At 46.9% G+C, this 26,455-nt stretch overlaps 1 protein-coding gene across 2 annotated transcripts in view; it reads right to left on the minus strand.

Annotated features, from left to right (window-relative positions):
* Positions 1-2,132: 2,132 nt before the first annotated feature.
* Positions 2,133-26,455, minus strand: part of Nmo (serine/threonine-protein kinase nemo) — a 196,256-nt gene continuing 171,933 nt past the window's right edge. The window contains exons 5-11 of one of the 2 annotated variants that reach the window (XR_013083185.1): positions 20,446-20,531; positions 19,607-19,816; positions 17,402-17,590; positions 15,856-16,057; positions 13,323-13,416; positions 10,012-10,266; positions 4,417-4,549 (exon numbers count right to left, since the gene is read on the minus strand). Coding sequence is in view for 1 of the 2 variants with exons in the window: in XM_076798329.1 (XP_076654444.1) it covers positions 4,495-4,549; positions 13,323-13,416; positions 15,856-16,057; positions 17,402-17,590; positions 19,607-19,816; positions 20,446-20,531 (836 nt within the window). In the remaining variant the exon portion in view is untranslated. Of the gene's footprint in view, positions 4,550-10,011; positions 10,267-13,322; positions 13,417-15,855; positions 16,058-17,401; positions 17,591-19,606; positions 19,817-20,445; positions 20,532-26,455 lie in introns of both variants that reach the window. The other variant, XM_076798329.1, reaches the window with a different exon arrangement.

Consider the following 26,455-nt stretch of genomic DNA (forward strand, 5'->3'; position numbering starts at 1 on the left):
ATCGTCCCCCCCTTTTTCCCTCCCCTGCCCCTCCTCGTTACGCATAGCTCTCCATTGTCGTCGGATCGCATAATGCACCTACACCTTGATCCCACGCGTCAACATTTTCTGGAAGCCTCTCCGCGATTTTTCTCGATCGGCGCTGCAAAATCGAACCTTTAACCAGAAATCCCTTAACCCTACATAATCTTGTAACCCCCGGGGAAAAATCATTTTAATTATTTAGATTTCTACAAAGAAGGTCCTGGTACTTGAAAGACATCGAGGACATTTTAAAAAATCCGCAGTCTAGTCGCGAGCTCTTCAAGATAAAGGTTGGTGAACGTGTTAAAAAATTAGAATCGGTATTACAACAAATTACCGATCGATACCGCACCATCCGTTCCCAAAAAGGGGGCAACCGAAAATGAAAAATCCGGGACGCTATTTCGGAACGTTCCCAGATCCTAGATTGCTATAGCTCCTCTGAAAGGTGACGAGGCATCACGAGACGGTCGAACAAACGTGTACACAGCCGAAGACACCCGTGGTCCTCGCGAGCTACTGGCTACCTAAGTTCCTTAAACTAAAATCACACTCAGAACGTAATTACGGTCGCCGCTGGTCCTTCGTCACGGTTCCGGGATGCGTCCGAATACTATGCTCGCGAACTATCAACTACTGGTAAAAAAAAAAGAATAAGAACCGCGACCGGCGTCGTCGTCGTGAGTAGAAGTTGAATAGCCGACGAACCACGCGCAATTAACATCGTAATTAACGATCGCTGGCCGTCGAAAACGAAAACTAAGCTAGCTATCTATAGACGACATCGGACGATCCGAAACAATTCTCCTCTCTCTCTCTCTTTGTCTCCGAAGCGGACGTCCGTTTCGAACGCCGCGATCTGTCGGCAGTGGATTTTTCATTGGAATAGATCGCGCGATTCTCGGGCCTCCTCGTTCGAGAAGCTGGCATAATCTTCTTCGAGATGACGGCGGACGAGGAAGCGTCGCTCCGGGTCCTCTCGGCATATCGAATTTAATCGCGACGTTGAAATAATATCGAACGACATCGAAACACTTTTCCTTGATCGACACTAGAGCGACGCTTCCGGATCCTTCGGGGATCCCTCTGCCAACCGATCGCTGATTGATCGATCACTGCTAGAGGTAGCGATCGGTTGGCTGTCACCTCGACGAAGGAAGAACCGTGGCGGATCTGACACAGCCCGAGTCTTGGAGGATCTAATTCATCCCTGGATCCACCACGGTCTGAAACGACAGCCGAATCGGTCGATCTTTGTCTCTCAGCACGCAGAGGACAATGATCAACGCGGAGCTGGAAACAGGACTCTTCGACTAACTGTCGCGCTTGGATCCGCGGGGGGAAAAATCGTGTGCCAGCGATCGATTCGATCAATAGTCCTCTTCCCAGCTCTCTGTGCACTCAGCGGAGTCTTCCGAGCAACGAAATGTAAGCTTCGGCGAACAAACTCGCGTCGCAAATGAGAGATTTTGAGTCACGATCGTCTAGTATCGTTAGATTATTCTACGGAGGACGACGACCAACGCGGAGCTGGAAACAGGACTCTTCGACTAACTGTCGCGCTTGGATCCACGGGGGGAAAAATCGTGTGCCAGCGATCGATCCGATCGGCAGTCCTCTTCCCAGCTCTGCGCAGCGTCCAGAATCTCCCGAGCAACGAAACGCAAGCTCGGCGAGCATAAACTCGCGTCGCAAACGAGAGATTTTCGGTCGCGATCGTCTGGCATCGTTCGCGTACGTTTCACTCTGATCGACTCGGACCTGGGAAGAGGACTATTTTGCTAACTGTCGCGTTTGGATCCACAGGGGGGGGGGGGGGAAATCTTGTGCCAGCGATCGATCCGATCGGCAGTCCTCTTCCCAGCTCTGCGCTGCGTCCAGAATCTCCCGAGCAACGAAACGCAAGCTTCGGCGAGCGTAAACTCGCGTCGCAAACGAGAGATTTTCGGTCGCGATCGGCTGTCATCGCACGCTTACGTTTTACTCTACGAAGGACCCATGGCTCGCGGTTTTATTCTTGAGAATGGAGATCATGCCGCGATCCGCGTCCTCGGGGTCATGGGTCTGACGAGGATCAAGGTCGCTAGGGGTCTCTTCGGTTCGATCTCTTCCGGTCAGCTTCTCTTTTCTTCGGCGAAGCGACTCAACCGTGTCTCGCGTCGCGCTAATTCAAAACGCTTACGAACCGACGGTGTAAACTATGGTCGCGGGACACTGATCGTTAAGCGGGAGTTACCGGCCGTTGTTTCTTAGTCTTACTATCGATTTCCTCCGTCTCGTCGATACTCTCGAACGCGACGCTCGCTCGAGGTGAAACGTTTCTTTAATTAAACGCGCTCCCCTCTGCTTTGGCGGGTGCTAAATTAGCTGCAGGGTCCGGAGCGGATGTTTTTCAGCGTTTCGTGGAAAGGATGAAACCTGTGCGTGTGGCTGTGTGAAGCGGTTTGTTGATCGCGAGACGTCGTGGAGAAAAACTCTGAGAAAATTCTGCGAAAATTGGATAGATTTTTCTCCTCGTTTCTGGCGCGCCTTGTATCGTGTTCGGGTCAGTCTGACATTGTAAAAAGGATGTTTAATTAATCCTTTCTGACTGTCCGCCTGTAACTATATAAAACTATCGTGTAAAGACGAAGGTCTATAGAGAAAAGTTCTGGAGAAAAATTATTCCTAGATTGTGGATCTCTATGTGAAATAAAAATAGTCTTACGTCATAACCGATAAAGATCAAATAGAAATTTCTTTCTTTAGTCATTTGATACCAGGGTGTGGGTCTATTTCGACCCAGAGCGACAAAATCGTCGTGTAATCACTAAACTTGTGAGGATCGAATGAAATAATTGCTGTTACATTGGGAAAAAGAGAAGATTCTTAAATTCATTTAGTCTATTCACTATTTACAACTTCGTTCCCGTTTCTCTCGTAATCAATATTAATCCTGTCATTGCACTAGATGTGAACAGCTAACAATCGAAAGTAGTTGCTAAAAAGTTCGAGTATACATGGAATACCACGAACTGTGTTCCGCTGGGTCAAAACAGACCCAACCCCGCCATTCGCAAGGGTAAAGACAAAAATGTTACTCGATCCGCTAAAATAGCTCACGAGGCGAGTGACATCGAGGTCGATTAGTCTAAAAGAAAAATGTCTGCTAAAATAAAAACAGAGCAAGGTTCACCGATCGTGTAAAAAATCGTGCTCAGATTAAAAATTCTGCTCGCAATCGAGAACGATTGTCGCCGTAAGATCCAGAAGAGAAACCTTGTCATCGATCACTGTTCAACGAACGACGTCCGTTCAACCTCGTTCGGTTATGCGATCGCCAGAGGGGGATTTACCTTGTTAGATCGCGGAAGGGCAGACAACCTTGCAACAACCTTTTCGAGACCTCGAACACGACAGAAGGCGTAATCCGCGTGCCGAAGACCGTCCGAGGAGGCTCCCGTACGATTTTCGAGGCCGGCGAACGTTTTCGCGATCTCGCGACGCCGAAGACGATAACGGAGGAACGATTCAGGTCAGCTTTCTCCCGCGAGGATCGATCGATCGTAGTGCCCGCGCGACCGGTGTGTTCGGTACAGCTATACATACAGGAAGTGTGTAAAATCTAAAAAGAAAAAAAAAAGTTTGAGAAAAGAAAAACAAAACGAAAATAACGACTGGCCCGTCTTTCCGACGCTCTCTTACAGACTACGCGCTCTCCTCTCTCTCTCTCTCTCTTCCTCTTCCACTCGTGACCTCACTCTCTCTCTCTCTCTTTCGTTCGGCTGCAATGAACCTTCGAAAAACTCTGATTGCCTAACTCTTCAGCTCCTGCGGGTCGGCTGCTCTTCGAATCTTCGTAATTGGCTACTTCATCCGTTCTTCCTAGACTCCTCTCCCTCCCCCTCTCTTTCTCTACCCCTCTCTTTCGTATGTATACAGCGGTATGTATAATATTTATATATACATATATATCTATGTATGTATATATATGTATAGAGATATCTATATACATACACGTCTATGTATATATATATCGGCTAGTCGAAAATTGAGGCTACAGTGCTCGGCAGTCTATTGTCTCTCTTGGCTCTTCTCTCTCCGTGGCTTCTTCGTCTTTCGACTCCTCTTCCGGTCCCTCGTCTTCCTCGTCCAACTTCCGGCCTCTTTTTCGCTTCCTCTAGCTCCCTCTTATGTTCTCTTTCTTTGCCCCTTTCTCCGTTTCTCTCTCACTCTCTTTCTTTCCGTTCTCATGCTTTTCCCATTACACGTTCCCTCTTCCTCTTTTACCATACCCCACCTCTCTCTTCTATCTATTTCTCTCTCTCTCTCTTTCTGTCCCTCTCACTCACTCTCATTCTCTCTCTCTCTCTCTCTCTCAATCTCTCTCTCTCTTTCCCGCTCTTCAGGCTGTCGAAAATCCTCTACGTTCGCATCTTCGCGTGATGCGAATACTCGGGTCGGCCGTGTTCGCGAATTCGGACGAGGTTTTTATTCCCATTGGTGAGGAGAGGGTGGCAATTCCGAGGGATGGGCCACCGTGGAGCTGCAAGTCGTACGAAGAGATCATTAGAGGCTGATTATTTTTGCGGGGAAAAGATCTTTGGTTTTTTTTTTGTTTCGTTTGTATTTTTTTTTTTTTTTTTTTTCTAACGCTCTTGTCTTTCTTTACGGTTTGTCAAAGACTCGGGTGGTTACAGTCTGAGTGACTTGCGGGAGGAACAGAGGTGTGGCTACGCTTCGAGCCCCCGACGCCATATGTCTTAGGACCCCGAGGACCCAGTAAAGTCGCCCGTTACTCTGGAAACGTCTACTTCGGTGTCTACGATATAATCCATGATCTACGATTATCCGAAATCTTTAGCTTTTCACTTGGTCGCTCGGATTACTGGGTCCCCTTGGTGTCCGGCGCGGATCCTCGAGCCAAGGTCAACGGGGTCTCCACCGTGTCTCCGTGGTCACGAGGCGACTCTTCGTGGTTCCGAACACGTTGATCCGTTGGCTCGACGACCGGCCCCCGGAGGCTCGAACACTAAAAGAATACTGTACACGACGAAAGTGCAAAGTGCTCCTCGCTATCGGACAGGCTTTCCGTGGACGAGCTTTGCAAAGCGTTTGCCTCGGCACTTCGAGTTTCGTCGGCTAACAAATTCGGGAAATGGGCGGGGCAGAGGCGTGGTCTATAGGACGTGGACAGGGCGGGGCTTGATATGCTGGTAACGGTATACAGTAGGCATCGTCAAACGAGTGACAGCAGTGCGTCTCGAGTCTGTCGAATTGCAATCGAGTGTCAATGATCGGGGGAAGGAGGGATGCGGTGGGCGTGGCGATGGGCGAGGCCAACGAACAAAAATAACTGGGATATCGCAAACCGGATGGGATGCAAGTATTGTGCGTACGGCCCGAGCAAAACTGGGACCAGGCGGAGTCAATATCGCTGGCGGAGAAGCCTCGGCCAAGAGGCGGGGGTACTGGACAGTCCTACGGGATTGGCAAACTAATGGGTAAACGATCGATCGCCGTGCCTCGATCGGCTGCTCTACTGGGTGTCTGATCGTGAACTAGCGTCGAGAACCGAGTCGACTGGCTGCTCGAGGCCAGCGGGAGGAGCTGAGCCCACCGCGGCGCGCGACGCCACGCCCACCGGCTCCTCCCTCGCGAGCTCGTGGTATCTCTAGAGGAGAGGGGGGAGCGGCCTCGAGCGGCCGATCGAACTCGGCGGAAAAGCGAGTCGCTCTACAATTAGGCTCCAAGCTGCTAAGTGTCTATTGTCGCGCGGACGTCTCGATTCTCGATCGAGGAAACGCTCTGCGTTCTCGTGACGATCGATTCGAAGAGTCGCGCGAACATCTCCCACTCGCTCGATCGAGTGAAAGAAAGAACAAAGCTGGTGAACTTGCTGTTAGATTCTTTTTTTTTTTTTTGTTCAGTCGACTCTTCCTCCCACCCGACCCGAGAGAGCAAGATCTCCGAACAAGTGGAAGCGGCAAGCCCCGACTCTTCAAATGCTACGTTGCCGGGAAGGGGTTGTGACCGACAGGTCTGGAGCTCAACAAAAACAATAAAAACGCCTCGTCTGATTTCCATGCAGCTGTCAGCATCGGTGACAGCCGGCCCCGTCCGTCCCGATCCTCTTTTCATACTGTGCAACGGCCGTTTATCGCGTCTCTCTTTCGGTTCTCGTCTTTTTTACCGCGACGTCGCCCATCTCCCACGACGGTAACCATTACCGCTCGTTTTTCTCTCGATCCCCCCTTTGCGTCGCCCGTTTCCCCCCTCTCGCGAGATATTTCCCGCGCGCAGGGCGGTCTTTGCTCTGCCAAGTTCGCGAGAAAAGTATCTTCGATGAAAATAGTGCGAAACCCGCCGAAAAAAGAGCTTCGTCATCCCCCCCGCCACTCCTTCCTCTCCCGGTTCCTCGGTCCCGCCCGCCCACTCTACTCCGCGCACCGCTCGCCCCGCCCACTCCCCGCCTCCCCGAGCCACGAAATTATTTCGGGACCTTGAAAATAGTCGTCAAGACGCGCTTCCCGTTTCCTCGAGACAAAAGCGCCGACCGGACGAGTCGTTAGCCCTTCGGTTAATTTAAACGCGCGCGGAATTCCCTCACGCCCCCTCATTTCTCGTGGATTTGCAGACATGGGAACAAGTGGAGAGATCAAAGGATGTTCCCGGGGATGCGGGAACCTCGGGGTCGCGATATTTTCGAAATGGGGGTGGCGAACGGGGTGAAAGGGTGCTAATTTTGGGCACTGACAGCCTGGGGCACCTCTAGACTAGATTCCTCAGGGCTCAGAGTCCTTGTAGAACTACGTAAGTCACGTTCTGAGAAATGGAACTTCAAGGTCTGCACCAGTCTTCTAATATTTTCCAAACGAATCTGATTTCCATTTTGATTTTAATTTTTCTTTTAAATACTACTTTGACAATAAAATATGAACTATCAAATGCAACATCGCTGAATATCGATGTAAATTTTGGTTATTCACGAAAAGGTTGAACAATCGGACCAACCGTTTGTCACCAACAGAAACAATTGACAGCACGTGACTTACGCAAAGTTTTGCACACGGAGCAATTTTGCGTAGGTTCTTTTTTCCAGAGGGATGAAAGCGATGTTCCGGAGGCAAGAGGGTGGTTTCCACCCTCGAAACCGTCCAAGGAGCCAATGACGTTACCGTGGGTGCGCTCTTATCGAATCTGGTAGTCGCGTCGCGCCCCACCGTAAACGAGCAAACTTTTTCCGCCCCGCGACGTTAAGGGGGGCAGCAGGTGGGTATGGGAGCCGAATTTCCGGGTCACCGAAGATTTCCCGGCCTCGCTCGCGGGCTTGGCAAAAGCAAATCCGACGATCGTGAAATTCCCACCGAAAAGCCCCGGCCTCGGCCCGAAATGACAGTAATGGCTTGCAGAGTCGGTCGAAAAACCGCGGTGGCAGCTCGAGACGGCAGCGTCTCCGGCAAAAATCATTCTCCGAGCCTCCTCGGAGGTAATATCGTCTACCATCGTACCGCGCACGATCGTTCGCAGAACGAACGAAAAAGTGGGAGCAAAAAGGACAGACGGATGACGTACGAAAATGAAAAATAATCTGGAGCGTGTGGGGGAAATGAATCCGACGGAAATGGACAATCGAATGTGCGCCTGTCACGGTTTTAACAAAAAAAGAAAATATCGCGATCCGAGGGGAGCGGGGTCAACGGATTACGTTTCTTCTTTGGATCCGCGTCACATTACTCGGTAGGAAACCGTTGGGATGATCGAGGTCTTGGAGTGCGGTAGAACCTCGGTGGTTGTACAATATTTGCTCGGAGTCTAGTAATTTTTCTTTCCTTTTGTTCTACGGAACAGAAGTTTAATGTGCGAAGAAATACGCGACAACCGTCGGGGTTCTACCGTGAAGTGGCTAAGGGGCGTGGCTAGGGGCGTGGTTATGGCAGCGTGGGGCGTTCCTCTAGCTGGCTACAGCCCCGAAAGAGAGCGGGTGTCCTCTCGCCGGTCGACTTTCGATTCTGTCTCGGATTCGGACTCGGTGATTTCGTTTCTACACGGTGTCGCGTTCCAAACCGAACCCGTTCCCTCTCAGCTGAAGGCTGCATGGTTGATCAGGCCCTCGTACACTCGTCGTGACGACCAAAGTGCTCCGTTCAGGCGTTCTTCCAGCGTTTATTTACAAGTACCACTTTCACAGAGAGAGACTCGTAAGCCACGCGCGCCAGCGACGGTCCACCGTTCAAACATTCGAACGATTATGCTTGGTTGTTGCGCGAGATCGAGAAAACCGCGGTCGTCCTCGAAAGTCTCTTCGCTACCGGATTCCTCTGATCCTCGTGGAAGAACGTTCAATCTTAATCCCGAGCGCTGATTGCTCGGCGAACACCGAGTTAAAGTCACTGCGCCACGTTATTACCCGCTTAAAGGCTCCGTTAATCACCTGTAGCGCGAAACCGGCACTAATTAACCGCCACGCTCGTCTTTCTCCGTAGCACGATGGAAGCTACCGTTTTGCACGGTGATTCCCAGCCTCGTGGATACCGCGGCGCCGGGATTTTACGACATTTGATCGATTAATTACATTTATAAACATTGAACAGCTGATTTTTTCGAAATCGCCAAAGATAATTTGGCTGTGCATGTGGAAAGCCTACGAGAATCCGAATTCGGTTTTTTAACACGTTGAAGCTTCTCTAAATGACTATTTTCTGCCGTTTCCTGTGATTACGATTGGAGGGGGTTAGAAGTATTTCAATGATTATTCTTTTCATGAGAAATTGTGCTGTTTTAATGTTTAAAAAATGTGTCAAAGCTACTCCGGTGATCACAGGTGCGAGTTCGGTGTGAAGCGCTCGCGGGGAATCCCGGGGCGCGCGAAACTGGATCCGGAGATTGAAAGTGTCTCGCGGACCTTCGAGGATCGATTCAGTCGAGAAACCCGATTATCCGGCGACGGTTGCGGTTCCGTTTCCGGTGGGAAAGCTGGTCCCGGCGCTGGCACGCATCCGGTAACGTATGTACCACGAATGATCAAACGTACACGCGGTGACTCTTGCGTTTCTTCACTATACTTCCCTACCGAGAAACACCTCAATGATCAAGTATCCTCCAATTCCAACGAAAGTCTCTCGTGAACAAATGTCCGAGTCAACGCGTGTGGACGCATCGTGCACACCACCGGTCGACATTCTCCTTTCCCGATTTCAAAATCGACAACTTTTTTCCGAAATTTTGTATCGTTAGAAAATAATGCAATCGTTTGACGGAACCTCTGGACAGTGTGCACGCTCGATTAATTAGCCAAACTGTGAACTTTCCTGAATTTGATTGTGCAATTTATGCGTCATGCGTGCACACTGTGTCGACAGGAAGTTCGACTCCGGTTCTCTTGATCGAAGAAAAATGTTGAACTTTGATACCGCGCAAGACTGAATGTTTTTGTTAACAACAATATTGAACTTTAGTCAACCACGTTACCCAGCTCTAATTTCCCAAGAGTTTACTATACTTTGTTGTGTGACTTCGTCTCAGACCGGCGGTGTACACGCACACTCATACCAGAGTTCCTCTAAACAACAGACTGCAACAAGAAAGCAGAGGTATGGCACAGTACATTAAGTGTGTGTGTCATAACGACGACCATACGACGAACGAGAACAAAAAAAAAGGAAAGAGAAGAAAAGAAAAGAAAATAAAGAAGACAGAGAGAGAGAGAGAGAGAGAGAGAGAGAGAGAGAGAGAGAGAGAAGGAGATAAACGGAAACAACCGGGCAGAATGAAAAGCGAGAGAGAGAGAGAGAGAGAAAGAGAGAGAGAGAGAGAGAGACCAGGTCGAAGAAACGAAATAGAACGTACAAGAACACAAAACGTAAAGAAGAATAAGGCGGCTGTTCGTTCTTTTTCTTTCTTTTTGTTTTTTAATTGTTTGCTACTTTCTCTTTTTTTTCATTGTTTCTCTGTTGTTGTGGTCGTTGTTTGTTTGAGATTTTGTCTTAAAATGGTTTGTTCAAGTACCTCTGCGAGCGAGGTCGCGTCCGGAACTAGAGCTGACTCTCGGTTCGTTCGGTTCGTTCAGGAGGAGACGTAACACGATTGGTAGTAGTAGCGGTAGTGGTAGTAGTAGTAGTAGTAGTAGTAGTGGTAGACGATAGCGGTAGTAGTCGATAGTAGCTGACAGTGGTAGTAGATAGCTGATTCGGTACTGGTAGTAGTGGTAACGTGTACGTATACGCGGCGCAGGGCGCTGGGTCGGCGATCGGCTTGCTCTAACTTGACGGCAATAACCAACACGAGACATATGGTTACATATCTATCAATAATCAGTCATCAAAATATTATGGTTGATTAAGCCCATTCTCGTTCTACTTAGCCGCGACAAAAACTTTTACGTATCCACTCTCGCTCTGTATTTCTTTTTGCCGGGCTAAAAGGGGCTCGGGGAATCGAACCGTCGATCGATCGTTCTGGACGATCCTCTATCGAGGGCTGATTTTTCGTTGATCATGCTTCTCCCTTTCGTTCCCGCTCCGATTTCGAGCTCCTCGCTTCGGGAGGCAGCGTTCCCCCCGTAGCGTCGCGCTCGCCTGCTCGAAATCATTTTTCATTCGCTCTTGTCGGTTCGCTATTAAGCGGCGACGCGATTTTTGGAAGATCGTTCAAGCGCGACGCTAAGGAGGAAATACTGTAATTTCTGTATCTTGCTAGGGTTCAATTATGTTCTCCGTAACGTCGCTTTTTGGCAGTTTGAGACCATCATCTTAACTTCAGGCAGAGAAAGCGATGTTTCGGAGAGTGCTACAGTGCGACGATACGGAAGAAAATACTGTGATTTCTGTAGTTTGCTTGGATTCCGTTTTGGTTTGCTCCGTAACGTCGCTTCGGGCAGTGCGAGAGCAGCGAAGATTAGGTTGTCTTCGCTCTCGTTGGTTGACTACTGGTCACGGTATGAAATGATAGGGACAATGCGACGTTACGGAGGAAAATACTGTCGGTATTTTCTTGGCTTTGCTCAGAGATGGTGGAGGAAATTGAAACCGTGGAGGAAACTATAATTTACTCGTGGTTGATGGTTAAAAAGGTACGTATTACCTTAGTATTCGATTTTCTGTGTTTGGTCGTCTCCTAAATGATACGATTTTTGAAAAATGGAACAGAAAGAAACAAAATCACAATCTTTTGTCTTCCCTACGCATATCTAACTCTATTTATTTCTAATTCTAGTTGTACTATAATTCTATCGATTATAAAACATGAAGGAAAAATACGCATAGGGCACAAACTGTTGCGATTTGTTCTTGAATCTTAAGAATATGAAAAAAATCGCATCGTTTATGGGATGACCTGATACTTCCCGTTTAACCCTTTAAAAAAATGATTATTCTCAAACAATTCAAATCGTTTGACTCTCTTTCCGGGAAAGTATTTTGCAGAGTGTTAAAATACTTCCACTGTGAGCACAAAAATTAAACGGAGGAGAACGCGTTGATTAGGAATTCGTAAAAATTTGCCCGACATCGTTCGAGAGTAAGAATTTCTCTAAAAAAGATTCGCAGCCCTGGTGACGCAGTAAAATGATTTACTGTCGAGAGCCACGCATCCGCAAAGGGTCAAATCGGGGACATTTAATTAACAATTCTCTCCGAAAACTCCGAATCGTGTCCCACGAATGTCGAAACAGTTTCTCCCCGGTCTCCGGGGTTTCGTCCGAGAAAGTGCAGCATCCGGTGCCCTCGATCGGGAGAGAAGGGTGTGCGGATCGCGTGCTCGATCGTCCGATCGATCTCCAGAAGACAGCTCGAGGAACGCGAGAGCCGGATACGCGCGGTTCATTCATAATCGTTTTTTCCCACGGAAGTGTCCGAGCCGGGGTAGGAACGGCAAGGATGATGATCCCGGCAGGGTCGTCCGGGACAAAAGATCGTTTCTCCTGTCTGGTTTCGATCGTTCCGGGCCCCCGACGACCCTCCCGTTGCTCTCGATCCTTTTCCTCTCCGGCGTACTGTTTCCTCCGCGGTTTTTAATTTCCGTCCGCGACACGCTCGGCCACTTCTCCTTCTCTCTCTCTCTCTCTCCCTCTCTATCTCTCCCCCTCTTTCTCTCTCCGCTTGTTCCCCGTCTCTGCCCATTTCCGATTTCATTTGTGCCGTCTTTTCAATCCGGCTCGTCCTTACGGCCCCTATCTCTGTCATCAGAGGGAACAGAGAACAGATAGAGAGAAAGAGAGCGAGAGAGCGAGAGGGCCGGAGAGCGAGATAGAGAGAAAGAGAGAAAGAGAAGGTGCAGGGTGCGCGCCGCCCTCCCCTCCCCTTCCAAACCGCCAACCCTTTCGCCTCCCTCTTCCCCCATTTACAAAGCGCGACGAAATGTCGCTTTTTCTTTTCTTTCTTTTCTTTTTCCTCCCTCTCGATCCTCCGTGTTTGCGGCTCCCACTGAGCAACGCGAATGCTCCGCGGCGGCGGACTCGTCGAAATCTCGGCAGTATGGAGGATTCTTTGTGGATGCGTGGCAGAAGAGGCGGTGGCTTTGGATCTGGCACCCCTCGATGGCAGTGAAAGGCCGAGCGATAGGTTTTTGTCAGCGACGAACATGATCGAAGGCGCACCTTTCGGATGGCCAATCGATTTCGAGGGGGATGGGCGTAATGGCTTGATACTTGTGAAAAATCTTCGATCGAAACGTCTCGTGCGAGCATAAAAGATAAACAAAACTTGTTCGCTTTCAATCGTTTGCTTCGGGAATCCTTGACTAGCATATTCGTCGAAATTTTTCTGATTGAAACGAGTCCACGCAATGACACACTCGGACTGATTCTAAAGAATAAGAACCGTTGATTTTCCACAAATTCGATCAACCCTCCACCGCATCCCCCTCCATCGAAAAAGGTGTCCGGATCGAAGCAGCCCTCGAAAACTTCTCGCATCGGGAATGAAAGAAAGATCGCTCGGTCGAGTTCCGCCGCGGATATTCGCGCGCGTGGAGTCCCTTATGGCATTTCCGCGTGAACAATACTGAAGATGATGATGATGATGATGACGACGATGACGAAGGTGTGTCGGTTGAAGGAAGAGAGGGAGTCGGACGGAGGGGAAAGGTTTGTAAACGTCCGTGAAGAAGAGGCTTCGATTCCCGCGGACCCGGTTCTCCCCCCGTGACAGAGATTATCATGATTGTTCGTCCCCTAGAGCGATCTCGAACCGCCTCTCCCCTCTTTCTCAATCTCTATCTCTAACAGTGACGTTGTCGTTTCGACTACCGGCGTACTATATGTATATTTCATTTGATCGATCGTTTTCGAAAACCTGAACGATCCGCCACCTACGGCTTACCTTGCGAAGCTCTTGAACGCCGCGGACTGCGGATTTATGCAGAGCGGCACGCGCGACGTGTTCAGCTGCTCCGCTATAAATTTGTGCATTTCCTCTGAAACAGACAACCGTGGAGTTTAGGGTCAGAGAAGCTGGATTGCATCACGCCACTTCTCTCTCGTTACTCCCGACCGTGTCTACTATGATCAACACTTTGCCTGCCGGAATCCTATTAACCCCTTGCTTTTAATTTTATTTCATTTATTTTGGGGTTAATTTCCTAGAAGAAGAACGTAATTTGTATCGTATGCCTATACAGGGTTTCCCAAAATTATATTTCCTTGAACGGAGTGGTTCCCGAGGTCATTCGAAGTAACTTTTTCCTTTGCGAAAATGTTCTCCGCGGCTTCGTTAAGGAGCTATTGGCGAAAAACGCGGGCCAATCAGGGCGCGGCTACAGCGGACGGTCCAGCCCCAGCGACGTGACAGGTCCTGCCGAGCGTGGGCGTTGCCAGCCGTCCGCTGTGGTCGCGCTCTCATTGGTCCGCGTTTTTCCTTGATAACTCCTTAACAAAGCCGCGGAGAACATTTTCGCAAAGGAAAAAGTTACTTAGAATGACCTTGGGAATCACCTCTTGCAAGATGGTACATTTTTGGGACAACCTGTATACTCATTGACGAACACACTAGCATGCAACATATATAAATTATCGTCTTCTAGGAAATTGAGGACTACAAAGAAATTCCGGTAGGTAACGTGTTAATTATAACAGAGGCAACTGATCAGTTGAAAAATTGCGAACAACGCTAATGAATTAAATTATTTTAGCGCGTTACAGGTTTAGCAGTGTATGTAATAGTTTGACCTAGAAGGATGGAGAATTGTAAAGTTCGCAAGTTCGAAGGATAAAAATAATTATTTTTTTCAATATTGCTGACGAGTGACACAACCGTTCCGAAGTTCGCGATGTTTTCTCCGAACAGCCCAAGCAGTATTTCTCCGAGGTCCAAACCTATTTTTTCCACGAGAAGCGTGGTTCGATCCGCCCTTAGCAACCCCCTAGGAAACGTGTACGCGCGCGCCGCAATTTTTAACCGCGATATTAGTTACCCAGTTTCGAGGCGATTACGGGGGAGAAAAAGGCATACGTTAACTTCACGGTCCCCCGGCCAGGTGATGAATTATGGGTTATAGTAAGCCGAGCCGTTCTATGCACACGCGAGAGTCTATCGCATCATTGTTCTCGCTGCGGCGGGCCACGTGTCAAAGACGCAACGTTATTAATAATAGGCGAGCCTCGTGACTCACGACCAAGATTTCTTTTCTGTTGTTCGTGCGACTAATTAATTTTCTATTCTTGCCAAAGAACAGCAATCGCAGTACGCTTACGGTGATGCCTCGATGCATGCGAAACATGTCACATCAAAATGTCACACGTTTTTATTGAAAATAATACTCTTTTTGTTCCTGATCATTTTTTTTTTTATGAAACTGTTACCAACACAACAACGACACTTTTCTGATTCAAACGAGTCCGAACACGATACAATTCGGATCGTATTTAATTGTTTAATTCACGATACAGTAGAACCTCTGTGATCCGAACCGTAACCGAAGGATTGTAACCCAAGGATAATAGAACAATTAAAACTGTAGCTGCAGCGTTGGATTAAACCTGTGCTGATGTCTACAGTAAATCCTGTTATACAGGGTGGGACGGAAATCGTAGTGGAACAGAGGGTGATTGTACATAAAAAAATAACAAACAAATTTTATAGAAAATTTTTTGCAATGAATACCCGCGCTATTAGATAGGAATCGTCTGACTCGTCTGATCACGACCAACCCATTCTACTTCTAGTACATACCAAAGCACGCGAACCCGATGAATCTTTAAATTTTCGATTTTCTTGAAAACGAGGTGTGAAACGAAAAAAGAGTTTTTCCAATTTATTTTTACATGTAGAATCACCCGCTGTCCTGCTGCATAGCAATTTCAGCCCCACCTTGTATATGAATCACTTTAGATTGAATTCTTCACCTACGGAATATAATTCTCGGATACCCTCAGTTCGGATAATAGAGGTTCCACTAAACCGTGGATTAAACGAGCAAATATGCTTCGAATGGTGTCGTGTTTGGACTCATTCTAAACAGGAAAGTGCCAGGAATATGCCACTGAAAATTACATAAAAAAAAATATTGAAAATCAGACAAGTCTCATTAAAAAATAGTGGTGTTAGCTTCTCCAAAAGCGACGCAACGGGAACAGATTTTTAAGATGCGAATACGCTAGTAATTAACTCGCGGCATTTTTTGCGAGAGCAACAAGATTCTTTGCAAATATAAATATACTGTCTCGCGTCTCCGAGAGCGACTGTCGCGAGTGCAACTTGCTGGCCGCTATCTCGGAGATGTTCGCATCTCTCGTGTCACGAGAGTCGGTCTCGCGAAAAAATGTCGCAAGTTATCAGTGTATTCGGAGCTTCGGAGTGTACCGATCGAAGAGAGATTCGGCGATCTTGTAGCGTCTATCGCGAAGGGGTCGCTCACCTTTCACCTGCTGCACGGTGGTGAGTCTCCGTTCCCAGCGATCGTTGAACACGTCAGACGAGTCTGGCTCGAAGTCGCCGGTGTATTGTCTCATGCCGGCGCTGGTCGTGTAGCAGCACGTGCACATGCACGAGTGATATCTGAGCCTTCCTTCGTCGAGGTAAGGATGCGCCAGGGCGTCCACCACGCTGATCCTCTTGTCCTGCGGGAAGTTCGTGGAACGGGGTCAACGAACGATCGATAGAGCCCGGTCGAAAACGGACCGGCCAACAAGAACGTGAAAGAGAGAGAGAGAGAGAGAGAGAGAGAGAGAGAGAGAGAGAGAGAGAGAGAGAGAGAACCGACTGGGTCCTCGCGCTATTTATGAGACTAGTTAACCGTGTTACTCTCCCGTAACCGGGGGCTGCGCCGTTAAGGGGGGCAGAGGGGATAAAAAGCGCACGAGCTCGCCGGGACGTATAAATTCGACGGCAAGCTCGTTCCCCAGGATCGATCCCACGGATTTGGATTAACGGCGAGCCCCGCGATTGCTCCCTTCGTCCGACTGATGAATTATCGATTAATAAATTCAACGGGACCAGCGGACGCTCTGTGGGTCATCTGGCTACGCTGTTGGACATCGAATCAATTCTCACTTGAGCCAGAGCAGCCATACTCAACCTTTCCTTTCTCTCGAGCCACATGTGTGCCGGTAATTATGAAAGTGGTGTACGACAAAATTCCAAACTTGATCTTTTAAAATAATCATTCATTTGGCGACGTGAAAATTGAAAAGCTAAGACGGTACTGAAAACACTGTATTATCGTTTGCAGACGCTAGTCAAAATTAATTCACAAATCTGGACGAATATTTCCGTCATCCATTTCTACGTGGCACTCGAAGCGATAATGCTCGGTAGGCTTACTGTCAAAGAGTGCCAAGCCCTTGTACTATAATTTATGTATGACCACAGTGATTGCAACTTATTTCCGGTTGATAACTTATGAAACTTTGGGGATATGTAGGTGCATATTATGCGATTTTATTCGCTGGCCAAATTCACTTTGAGGGGGTGAAATCAACCCTTCAAAATTCGGCTACTTTTCAACTTTGCTTTACAATGGACAGGAAGAAAGTTTCCAGAAAAACATTTATGAATTGCTTATATAATTTGAGAAACAATAGAAAAATAGCCATTTCACCCCCGTTAAAATAAATTTGAGCAAGAAAAAAAAAAATCATGAAATACCTGCACATATCCTCAGTGTCATAATTTTTCTGAATTTCCGGGTTCGTGATCTTGTGAGAGGAACAAGGAAGTTCGTATTGATTGTACGCCGAGGTATTCACCGATGGCGAATATGGACGACAATCAAAATTTTGATTCAATTAAAAAAAAAAAGATCTATAACACTAAGTAGACTCTGCTTGAGACCTTGCGAGTCTGACTCGACGTCGCACGGTGCAAAGTGTTCAGAAATCGCGCGTGTTCGATGACGGCGACAAGGAGAGTGTCCGTGTATTTTTGCGCGCCGGTGTGCGCGTGTTCCGTTGTCGAGAACTTACGGGATCGAAGACTAGCATCTGGCAGAGCAAATGGACGGCCTCGTGCGTCGCCTGGCTGCTGAGGCTGTAGAGGGCCGGCAGCGAGGGCGGCTTCGGCGCACGGCTCAGCATGTGGGATCTCGCACCCTCGCACGCGTACTTCATGTCCATGGGACTCGGCGTGCCCAGCAATTCCGTGATCAGTTCCAGCTGCAACCGAAAAACGCCGGTACGTGTACGTGCAAGACTTTCGAACGCGGTCATTTGCCGTCGTGCACGGGTCTTCGAACCGATACCGGCCCGAGGGGGTGGCCACCGAATCGATCCCTGTAAACAGCTTTACGAGGACGGAAAACGAATCGTGAATGTCAAACCTCGACTTTCGTCGCTGACTCGACTTCTGGAGGACTCCCCTAAACGTTTCTACTGGCCTCCGCAGTAGTTTTCCTTCAATCTGAGGAATTACAGCCTTTGCTCGATATATGAGCCGCTCAGTGCACACATCGATTAACTCCACTTTTTGAAAAATCTTAAATTTAAGTGTCAAAGCACTTGGTGTAGTCATAACTTTTTATATTTATAATAACTTTCCTGAATAATAAAGATTAGCACCATTAAACGGCAAAATTTTTTTGGCCATTGAATAATAAGTAATTTATTTCAGAAGCCATTTTGATTAACTCCATTCTCTAATGTAAATCGTTTCAGTAACGCTGTATCTGTTCCGGCCGTGCATCAACGCTTAATCCAAATGACCCACCAAGATTTTTTGTCAACAAAAACTTTAGAACAATCAATCATTAACAGAAAAGTAACCGTTACAGGGCTTCCAGTAAATTGGCTCAAAATACGCTGGATAAAGTTAGAAAGGTTCAAACCCCATCTCATACAATTCAAATGTGACTATAATGAAGATACCGAATTTAAAGCCATTAATATAAGAAAATCTGTAGTAGGTAGACCGCAAAGTTTGAAAAATATAGATCAGCCGTTATTATATCCTAAAGGTAGAACTGTGACAAGGGAAAAATGGAGAGACACGATGGACCTGCTAAAATTCATTCCTCCTGTTAAACATGATTACTATAAAAACTTGACAACAAATCGAAATGACGAATCCTCACATACAGCTGACGAAGAAGACATTATTTATAATATTGCTGAATTATCCCAAAGAATAATGCTGCTAAAATAAAGCTGCTATGAATTAATCACAAAAAATATATTACAACAGAACTGTCAACATTCATTTTTATGGAAAAGCTGTAATAAAAATATATAATAACTAACTTTTTCTGCGATAAAAAACTTAAAAATTTAAAGACTGAATTTAACTTTATTACTTTTTTCAGCTGCCAAATCGATTAACTCCACCAGTCACATAAAAACTGTAACATTACTGACGATTATTTTTTGGCTATTCTTATTAATTTTATATACCGTCAGATGAAAGCTATATCTGCATTTATGCATTCTACAATATTCATTTGAATTTATACTATGAAGGGAATTTTAAAAAACAATATACATTACTTCATCGCATTTCTCAACTTTTTGTTTTATGGAGTTAGTCGATGTGTGCACTGAACGGCTCATATGTCCCGAATATCTAGCAGATAAAAGACCTAGAACTATCCCCACTGACGCGGGGTATAGTGAGGGCCCAGAAGCTTCGCTGTCCTTTTCTACGAAGAATAGTATCTTCTAGCCGATACATGCCCCCGAGTAGCCCCGTGTTGTGGACATATATCGAGTAAACACTGTATAACGAACTAGGGGGTGAGAATTGCGAAAGTCACCCTCATATGGGTAGCCTGGTTGGATTTTATCGGAACTTAGTAGAAAACCTTAAAAATGTGGCTGAGGAAATCTGCAGGGGTGAGAATTGCAAGATTCAACCCCAATTGGAATTTTGGATAAATTAACTACAAGTTGCATTCTGTAGTTTTATAGAAAATGCTTTGCAGCTGTTCGTACTGTTAAAGATTGTATTGTGTTGAATAAATGCTTGGTAGCTCCATTACCACGAAGACCGCTATGTCTCTATTTTTCAAGCTAGGCGAAGACTCTCGAGAGTCTTCGTCGACGCAAATCCTTCGAGCCTCGTCGGCGAGTTTCGTCGCAGAAAGAAATTGTCACGGCGTGTTTCATGAATTCTTTATCGTCGGGAGGTGACGCGGGGGATGATAATAGACGCGTTAATGATTTATCCGGACGAGGACTAACCTGTTGCACAGGACTCTGTGCCTGGAAGAGAATCCTCCGGCGGAGGAGCTCGCCGAAAATGCAGCCGACACTCCAGACGTCCACGGCGTCCGTGTAGTATCGCGCTCCCATCAGGATTTCCGGCGCACGATAATACTGCGTCACCACTTCCTGGGTCATGGGCCTGTTCTGGTCGGTCTCCTCCGCTCGGGCCAGTCCGAAGTCGCAGATCTGTTGCACAGGAAAAATATTATTCTCAATTGTCCTGGGAAAAATATTATTCCCAATTGTCATTTTTGTCTCGGATGTAAACGGTTCTAAAGGGATCCATATATTAGGGGTACCCATAAGTAATCAATTATTTGCAATGAATTGGTTTTGCCTTTAGTTCTGAAAATTTGCAAAGATGGCAAACTGTCCTGGATAATGATGGAGATTATATAATAAATTCAGAAATAAACACTTGAATGTACTACAAAGTTTGTTTTAGATGTCAAAATAATTGATTACTTATGCCCCCCCCCCCCCCCCGATACTATATGAGATTCGGTCTGTCAAAATTTAAGCAACTATTTCGTTAACCGAATCGTGGATTAAATGAGTAAATACGGTTGGCAATTGAAATTGGTAATTTTGAAATACTGTGTTTGGTCAGGAAGCAGGAAACTGTCCAACGACCAAAGAATAAAAACATTTGAATATATCAGCTTTGAATTGCGCAATACGTCAATCACAATATTCGAATATCGATTGGGTGCCATTACTATCCGAGCATAATGAGAGAATTTAATGAGCAAGCAACTAAACAAGTCAATTAAACGCTGAAACATTTCGGCTGGACAAATGTTGACGAAAATCACCTTAAGTACACAGTTGCTGTTGACCAGTAAGTTGCCCGGCTTGATGTCCCTGTGCAGAATCCTGGCGGAATGAAGGTACTTCAGGCCTGGAAAAGAAACCGAGAACGCCACGTAAATCACGCGAATTCGCAAACATATTCAAATCTCGTCGGGACGATCAAAGTTCCCGAGGGCAGAGCACCGACGCGGCGTGGAACGTTCGCCGAAGAAAAATGGAAAGCCGAGAGACCGGAAAGGAATTCTAATCGTGGAACTGCCGCGGCTCTGACTAAATATTCGCGTCGTTAGCGGAGAGATGGACGATGATTCGCCGGAGATTATACGCGAAATCTGCGCCAACTTCCAGCTGGAGATCGTCGGCATCAATCGCAGAACATTTTCGAATTATTTTCGGCCGAGCAGTAACTTCAATCTACATTCCCCGGAAAATTCATTTCAAAATTCTCCAAGTCAACGCTTCGACTGTCAAACCTCAAAATTCCACGAAATCGAAGTAATTTATTTCACAAAGTGTCTAACTTTGCATTCCCCGATCTGCGAAAAATTTGATAGTCTTTCAAAAATCAAAGATAAACCAAACTCGTCGAACGGATAATGCAATAATGACACCTGAACGTGTTGCGCGAGTATGTCCGCCACAAACGAGACCGTTCGAATTTCAAGGGGGTCAGAAACGTGGGCCGAGGGAGCAATGATCGAAACACCATTAAGATTTTATTAAACGGATCGAGCGGGGGCATAAAACCGCGAACGACCGTCGCAGACGACAAATTGCATCGCGGGACTGCGCGCATTCGCCATCGACGGTTAATAATAAGGCCAACGGCGCTCCGGAACCTGTTTTAAATGAAACTTCGGACGAGCGGGGAACCTGTCCTGTATTCGAAGGAAAAAGGGAAGAGCGGACACACCGTCGATCGCCTCGCCGGCTCCAGACGCCGTGCCTTTCTATTCAATTTGACCGGGGAGAATTATGGCAATCGACGTTTAAGAGCCGCGGAGGCTCGTGCTGGATCTAGGACAGTGGCTCCTAAACTCATCACAATGCATGGCAATCCTTTTAAAATGTCCTTAAAATAAGTGTTCCAAAAACATACGCCGATAAGTATATTAACCCTTGATGTACGGCGAAGCCTGGGCCCATTTGGACCCAGAGAATGAAAATTGTTACTTTGCTCCTCAGTTTCTAGTAAATAATCTCGACGTGTCTCGGCGAATTAACATTGAAAAATATGTTTAAAAAAATTATGAAATAAATGGTCCTGAACAGTGTCAATTGTATAGCGATGGGCAAGGTGTAAGAAGGAGGATTGAATCAAAATATCAATAATTAAAAGTCGCGTACGTTTGCAATTTCTTGAATGCTTCGTTGGCCAGTATGCGAATAATTTTCGGCTCACCCTGATTAATTCCCCGAACCTAACCGGCCCCGTGTTTAATCTTCCCGGGCCGGCGAGCGTATTTAAATGTCGGCGTTTTCACGGCAGCGAACGGACGCGTGAAAAACGTAATTACCGCGTCGTCGAACGGTTATCCCGGACGGAATCTCCGCGAAGCGGAACGCGTGTCCATTCAGAAGGGATTACACGAGCGTTTAGCGACAGCACCGCGAGGATAGTCGACCGTTAGTCAACCCCGGGCCACCCCTTTCGCGGAACCGAATTGCACTTCGACGAGAGGGGTGGCCCCGGTAATCTGCCCCTATTCACCGGGCACCCCCGAAAACCACCCTACCCTCTCGTCTCCGTTGCCTCGAACGCGTGTCGTCTCGAGCGACGCGACGGTTTCCGAATAAAATCCGAACCGAGGAGTCCTCAATTAACCGTGCAAAACGACTCACGACTAATTTCCGGAATTTATGCATTTAGTTTGAAAAATTGGAGGAACTGTGACAAAAGTAATGCATTTTAAAGCCGAAGTCAAAAACTTTTGAAGGAGTGCTCTCCTGGGACTGAAACTTGGATTTTCGGAATTTTTCCGGCAAAATCTACAGGACTGCATAAGAAAAAGTGAAAAATTTCTGGTTTCCTCAGGAGAAGTTTAACCGAAACCACTTTTATTTTGCGATCAGGATCCGCAGGCTGTCACAGAAAATGGAAAGAAAGAATCGAAGAAACGATTCCGTTATTCAGTGATTTTGGCAGAAACCAAGGGAGTCCTGCGACAAATTGTGACAAAAGTAATGCATTTTAAAGCCGAAGTCAAAAACTTTTGAAGGAGTGCTCTCCTAAGACTAAAACTTGGATTTTCAGAATTTTCCCGGCAAAATCTACAGGACTGCATAAGAAAAAGTTAAAAATTTCTGGTTTCCTCAGGAGAAGTTTAACCGAAACCACTTTTATTTTGCGATCAGGATCCGCAGGCTGTCACACAAAATGGAAAGAAAGAATCGAAGAAACGATTCCGTTATTCAGTGATTTTGGCAGAAATCAAGGGAAGCGTGCGACAAATTGTGACGAAAGTAATGCATTTTAAAGCCGAAGTCAAAAACTTTTGAAGGAGTGCTCTCCTAGGACTGAAACTTGGATTTTCGGAATTTTCCCGGCAAAATCTACAGGACTGCATAAGAAAAAGTTAAAAATTTCTGGTTTCCTCAGGAGAAGTTTAACCGAAACCACTTTTAGAAAGAGTCGAAGAAACGATTCCGTTATTCAGTGATTTTGGCAGAAACCAAGGGAAGCGTGCGACAAACATGATGCAGAAGCAGATGGAACGCAGGGTGCTGGAAGGGTTGACGAGATAGCTTGCGTGAAGGGAGAGAGAGGGGGGGAAAGCGTGAATTATACAGACGGACATTCGATCGTCCGTGACTTGTTCCGTGAAAGGGGCGCGACGGAATAATTACTGGAAAGGGTGCTTCAACAGTCGACACCGTTTTACACTAATATCCCGCGGTGATGCGTCTCGTACCCGTGGCGGACGCCATTCCGCACGCGGAACGCGGCAAAACATTTCATATTCCGATGTGAACGCGCTCTCTCGCGACCGGTTTAATCTCGCGTTATTAAAATTACTGATTCGGCCGCGTCGCCGGCTGCTCTCCGTTGTCACTTTGTTAGGGGGTTGTGTAATGATTATGCGCGGGGACGCGTGTCTCGCCGCTATGGAATCCCTTCGCGTCGTCGAATCGCGTTTCAAAACTGTCCTTTAACCGGCGCCCTTCCCGAAGATGCTCGGCTCGATCGTTTTATGCGTATGCCACAGAAATGTTTACGACTTATCTGGAACAGTTTGAAAAATAAGAGGGGCCTGCTTAACGAGAATATGCAGGAAGTTCTCGTTGCTATGGCACTGGCTGCGTTGTAACATCATTTTTCAGACTGGCTTTCAATCCTTAACTCTCGAATGGCGGAGCCCGGGTCCGTTTGGACCCAGTATTTTAAAGGCTTTTAAAAATTAGAAAATACTCGCCCCGGTAGATGGTAATATATTGAAATAATTTGATCTAAATAAATCGGAATTCAGGTGGACCGTTTACAATGTCGGGTCAAACCGGACCCAGTCAGCATTGTAGAAGGATTAACTCTTCGACTGTATAGTTAACGTCGTTGACAGCTCCAACAGACCTCGAGGACGCGAGCCCGCGTTCATCAAGCCGTGGAGAGAAAAAAATTCATTTTCCCGCGCGCGACGATACGGGGGTGCATGGAACAACTTCCGGGCGACGCGTCCTCGGGTTATCGGCTGGAACTCTGTAAGAGGACCAGCCGGCAGGGGGTGGAGACGGGGGATAAGGGAGAGAGAGAGAGAGAGAGTTTAATTACCGGCGGGTGAATTCGCAACCGGACGCACCCACGGGGCAGATTACCCCGGTAATATTACCGAGTTTTATTGCGGGGAGAGAAAAGTCGAGGACTGAATGCGGCATGACTCACGGCACACTCATCTGGCACCGATGTTTCTGCTCTTATTGCAGCCGCTCGCTCCCTCTCCTGTCATTCCTGTTTCTCTTCCCGCGGATTCCCACCCTCTCCCTGTCCTGTTCCTCCTACTCCTCCTCCCCCAGTTGTGAACTCCCTCTTCTTCGGATCCCTTTCACCCCCTGTCGCTCTTGCACCCCGTTCTGGCTTCTTCTCTGTCCCTCTTTTGAGGCCTCTTCCGATTTACCCTCCTCCTTCACCCCTTCATCCCCTGGTGCACACTTCTCTCCACACCCGTTTGTATTTTTTTAATAATTTTGCTCAACTGCCGAGTTGAATTTTTATTTAACTCAACAGTTTGTATTCTGTTTTGTATTCTGTTTGGAACACGTACGATAAAGTCACTTGGACTCTTTATATTCCCAAGTTTTCAATTCATAACTAACAATATTATTTGTTGAATAAATTTATTTCCTGGGATAAAAATTGCTAAAAATCTGAATGGATACGTTGGCAGGACTTGTACAAAATATTGTAAAACAGTCACGTGCCCCTGAAACCCGTGTTAACATTCTGAAAACGGTTCAAATGAAGCGTTAACTGGCTTAACGAGGAGACAATGTGTCTGATAGCACACCGTCCCAATCCCCTGCACCCTTTCCGCTCGAGTCCGCGCGCGTCACGGCTGGTCCAACAAACGCAGAAGCAACAGCAGACTCGAAGAAGTAGATTCTGCTCCGAGAGACCGATTCCGTTTCATTTCTCACGGTAATTAAGCCGAGGCGCTCGTCGGCGCTAAACTGACCGACGACGCGAGTAACGCGTGTACGGGTCCGTGCACCAACGAAAATTAATTAAAGACGCTGCCTGTGCTCCTTCGACCCTCTTGCTTATTGTAATGCGAATCTATTTTTATTTTTATTTCATGCAAAAGAAAATTCGTACAAGCTAATTGTAGGGAACGGAATATTAACACTAAACCTACCAAGCATTAAAAGTATCTGTCAAATATTGCCTTATAAAAGTGGCAACCCTAAATTTATTGAGATTGTCCGTAATTTTCCATATAATAAATGCTTGGACGCGGAAATTTATTCCACTATTTTCCATAAATGAATTTTTATAATTTCAATAATTGTAAAATATAAAACCGGTCATTTGACCGTGGTAGGTTTAGTGTTAAGTCGTAAAGAATGTGTTGATGTGCTTAAATTAACCCTTCCACTGTTTAAAATTGTACTCACATATTTTTGCTGTAAAATCCGCAGTCAAATACAGTAAAATTTTGATCAGGATCAAATATTTGCGAATAGTTGTGTATACTCAAAATTTTGAGAACCTGTAAAGACTTTGACTTCCCGTAAAAATCTGCACTAACGAGTGCCAATGGATGGCAGAGCTAATGAGTGTCTGTTATCGGAACTGTTCAGCGTGCGCGCAGGTTCGCATAATCAGTATTCCGTCGTGTGTACGCGCGGCGGGAATAATTTGCGCGTGGAACGTCTCTCGGTCAGTCACGGCCGGTTCGAAACGCGTTAATTGATCAAGCGGCGCGAGGTGTCGTAATTAAACACGGAAAGGAGGGGGGTCACCTGGAAGGGGAGGGGGAGAGAAAGGCGGAATTCCGATACTCGCGGCACTGGCAGGTGAACACCAGGAAAAATCAATCGAGGCTTGGCCACGAGGCTTCGAAACGAGGTCGATCGGTCATCGATCGACTGCGAAGACGCGGGACCATCCAGGAGAAGATCCTGATGGCCGGACACTGCGGATGTTGATGCGGATTTACTGTTAATTAAGACACCGGCTACCGGTGATTATACCCCAGTTTTTTTAAAGTTCATGAGAATTTTTTAGACGGCTTCCAGGCTTGCGTTTTAGCACAGTTATTCAAGATCTCATTAATCAGTAGACTGCGGATTCCTTATCTCGATTCATTAAGTCAGTCCGGTCCTTCGATGTGTCTACAGATTAACTTTTCGTTTGTTGTTCATTCGATTCTCTTTGTCCCTCTGCCAAGAAGCGAACGCACGTTCGAAGATAATAAATGTTCGGAGAAATATCGAGGCGCGCAATCGGGATCTCTTGTTTTCCGTGTTCGCGCACATAGTCCTGCGTTTACTTTGTCAAATGTTTTACATATTTATCTT

This window comes from Halictus rubicundus, chromosome 12, assembly GCF_050948215.1.
Source record: "Halictus rubicundus isolate RS-2024b chromosome 12, iyHalRubi1_principal, whole genome shotgun sequence".
Classification (NCBI taxonomy): Eukaryota; Metazoa; Arthropoda; class Insecta; order Hymenoptera; family Halictidae; genus Halictus; species Halictus rubicundus.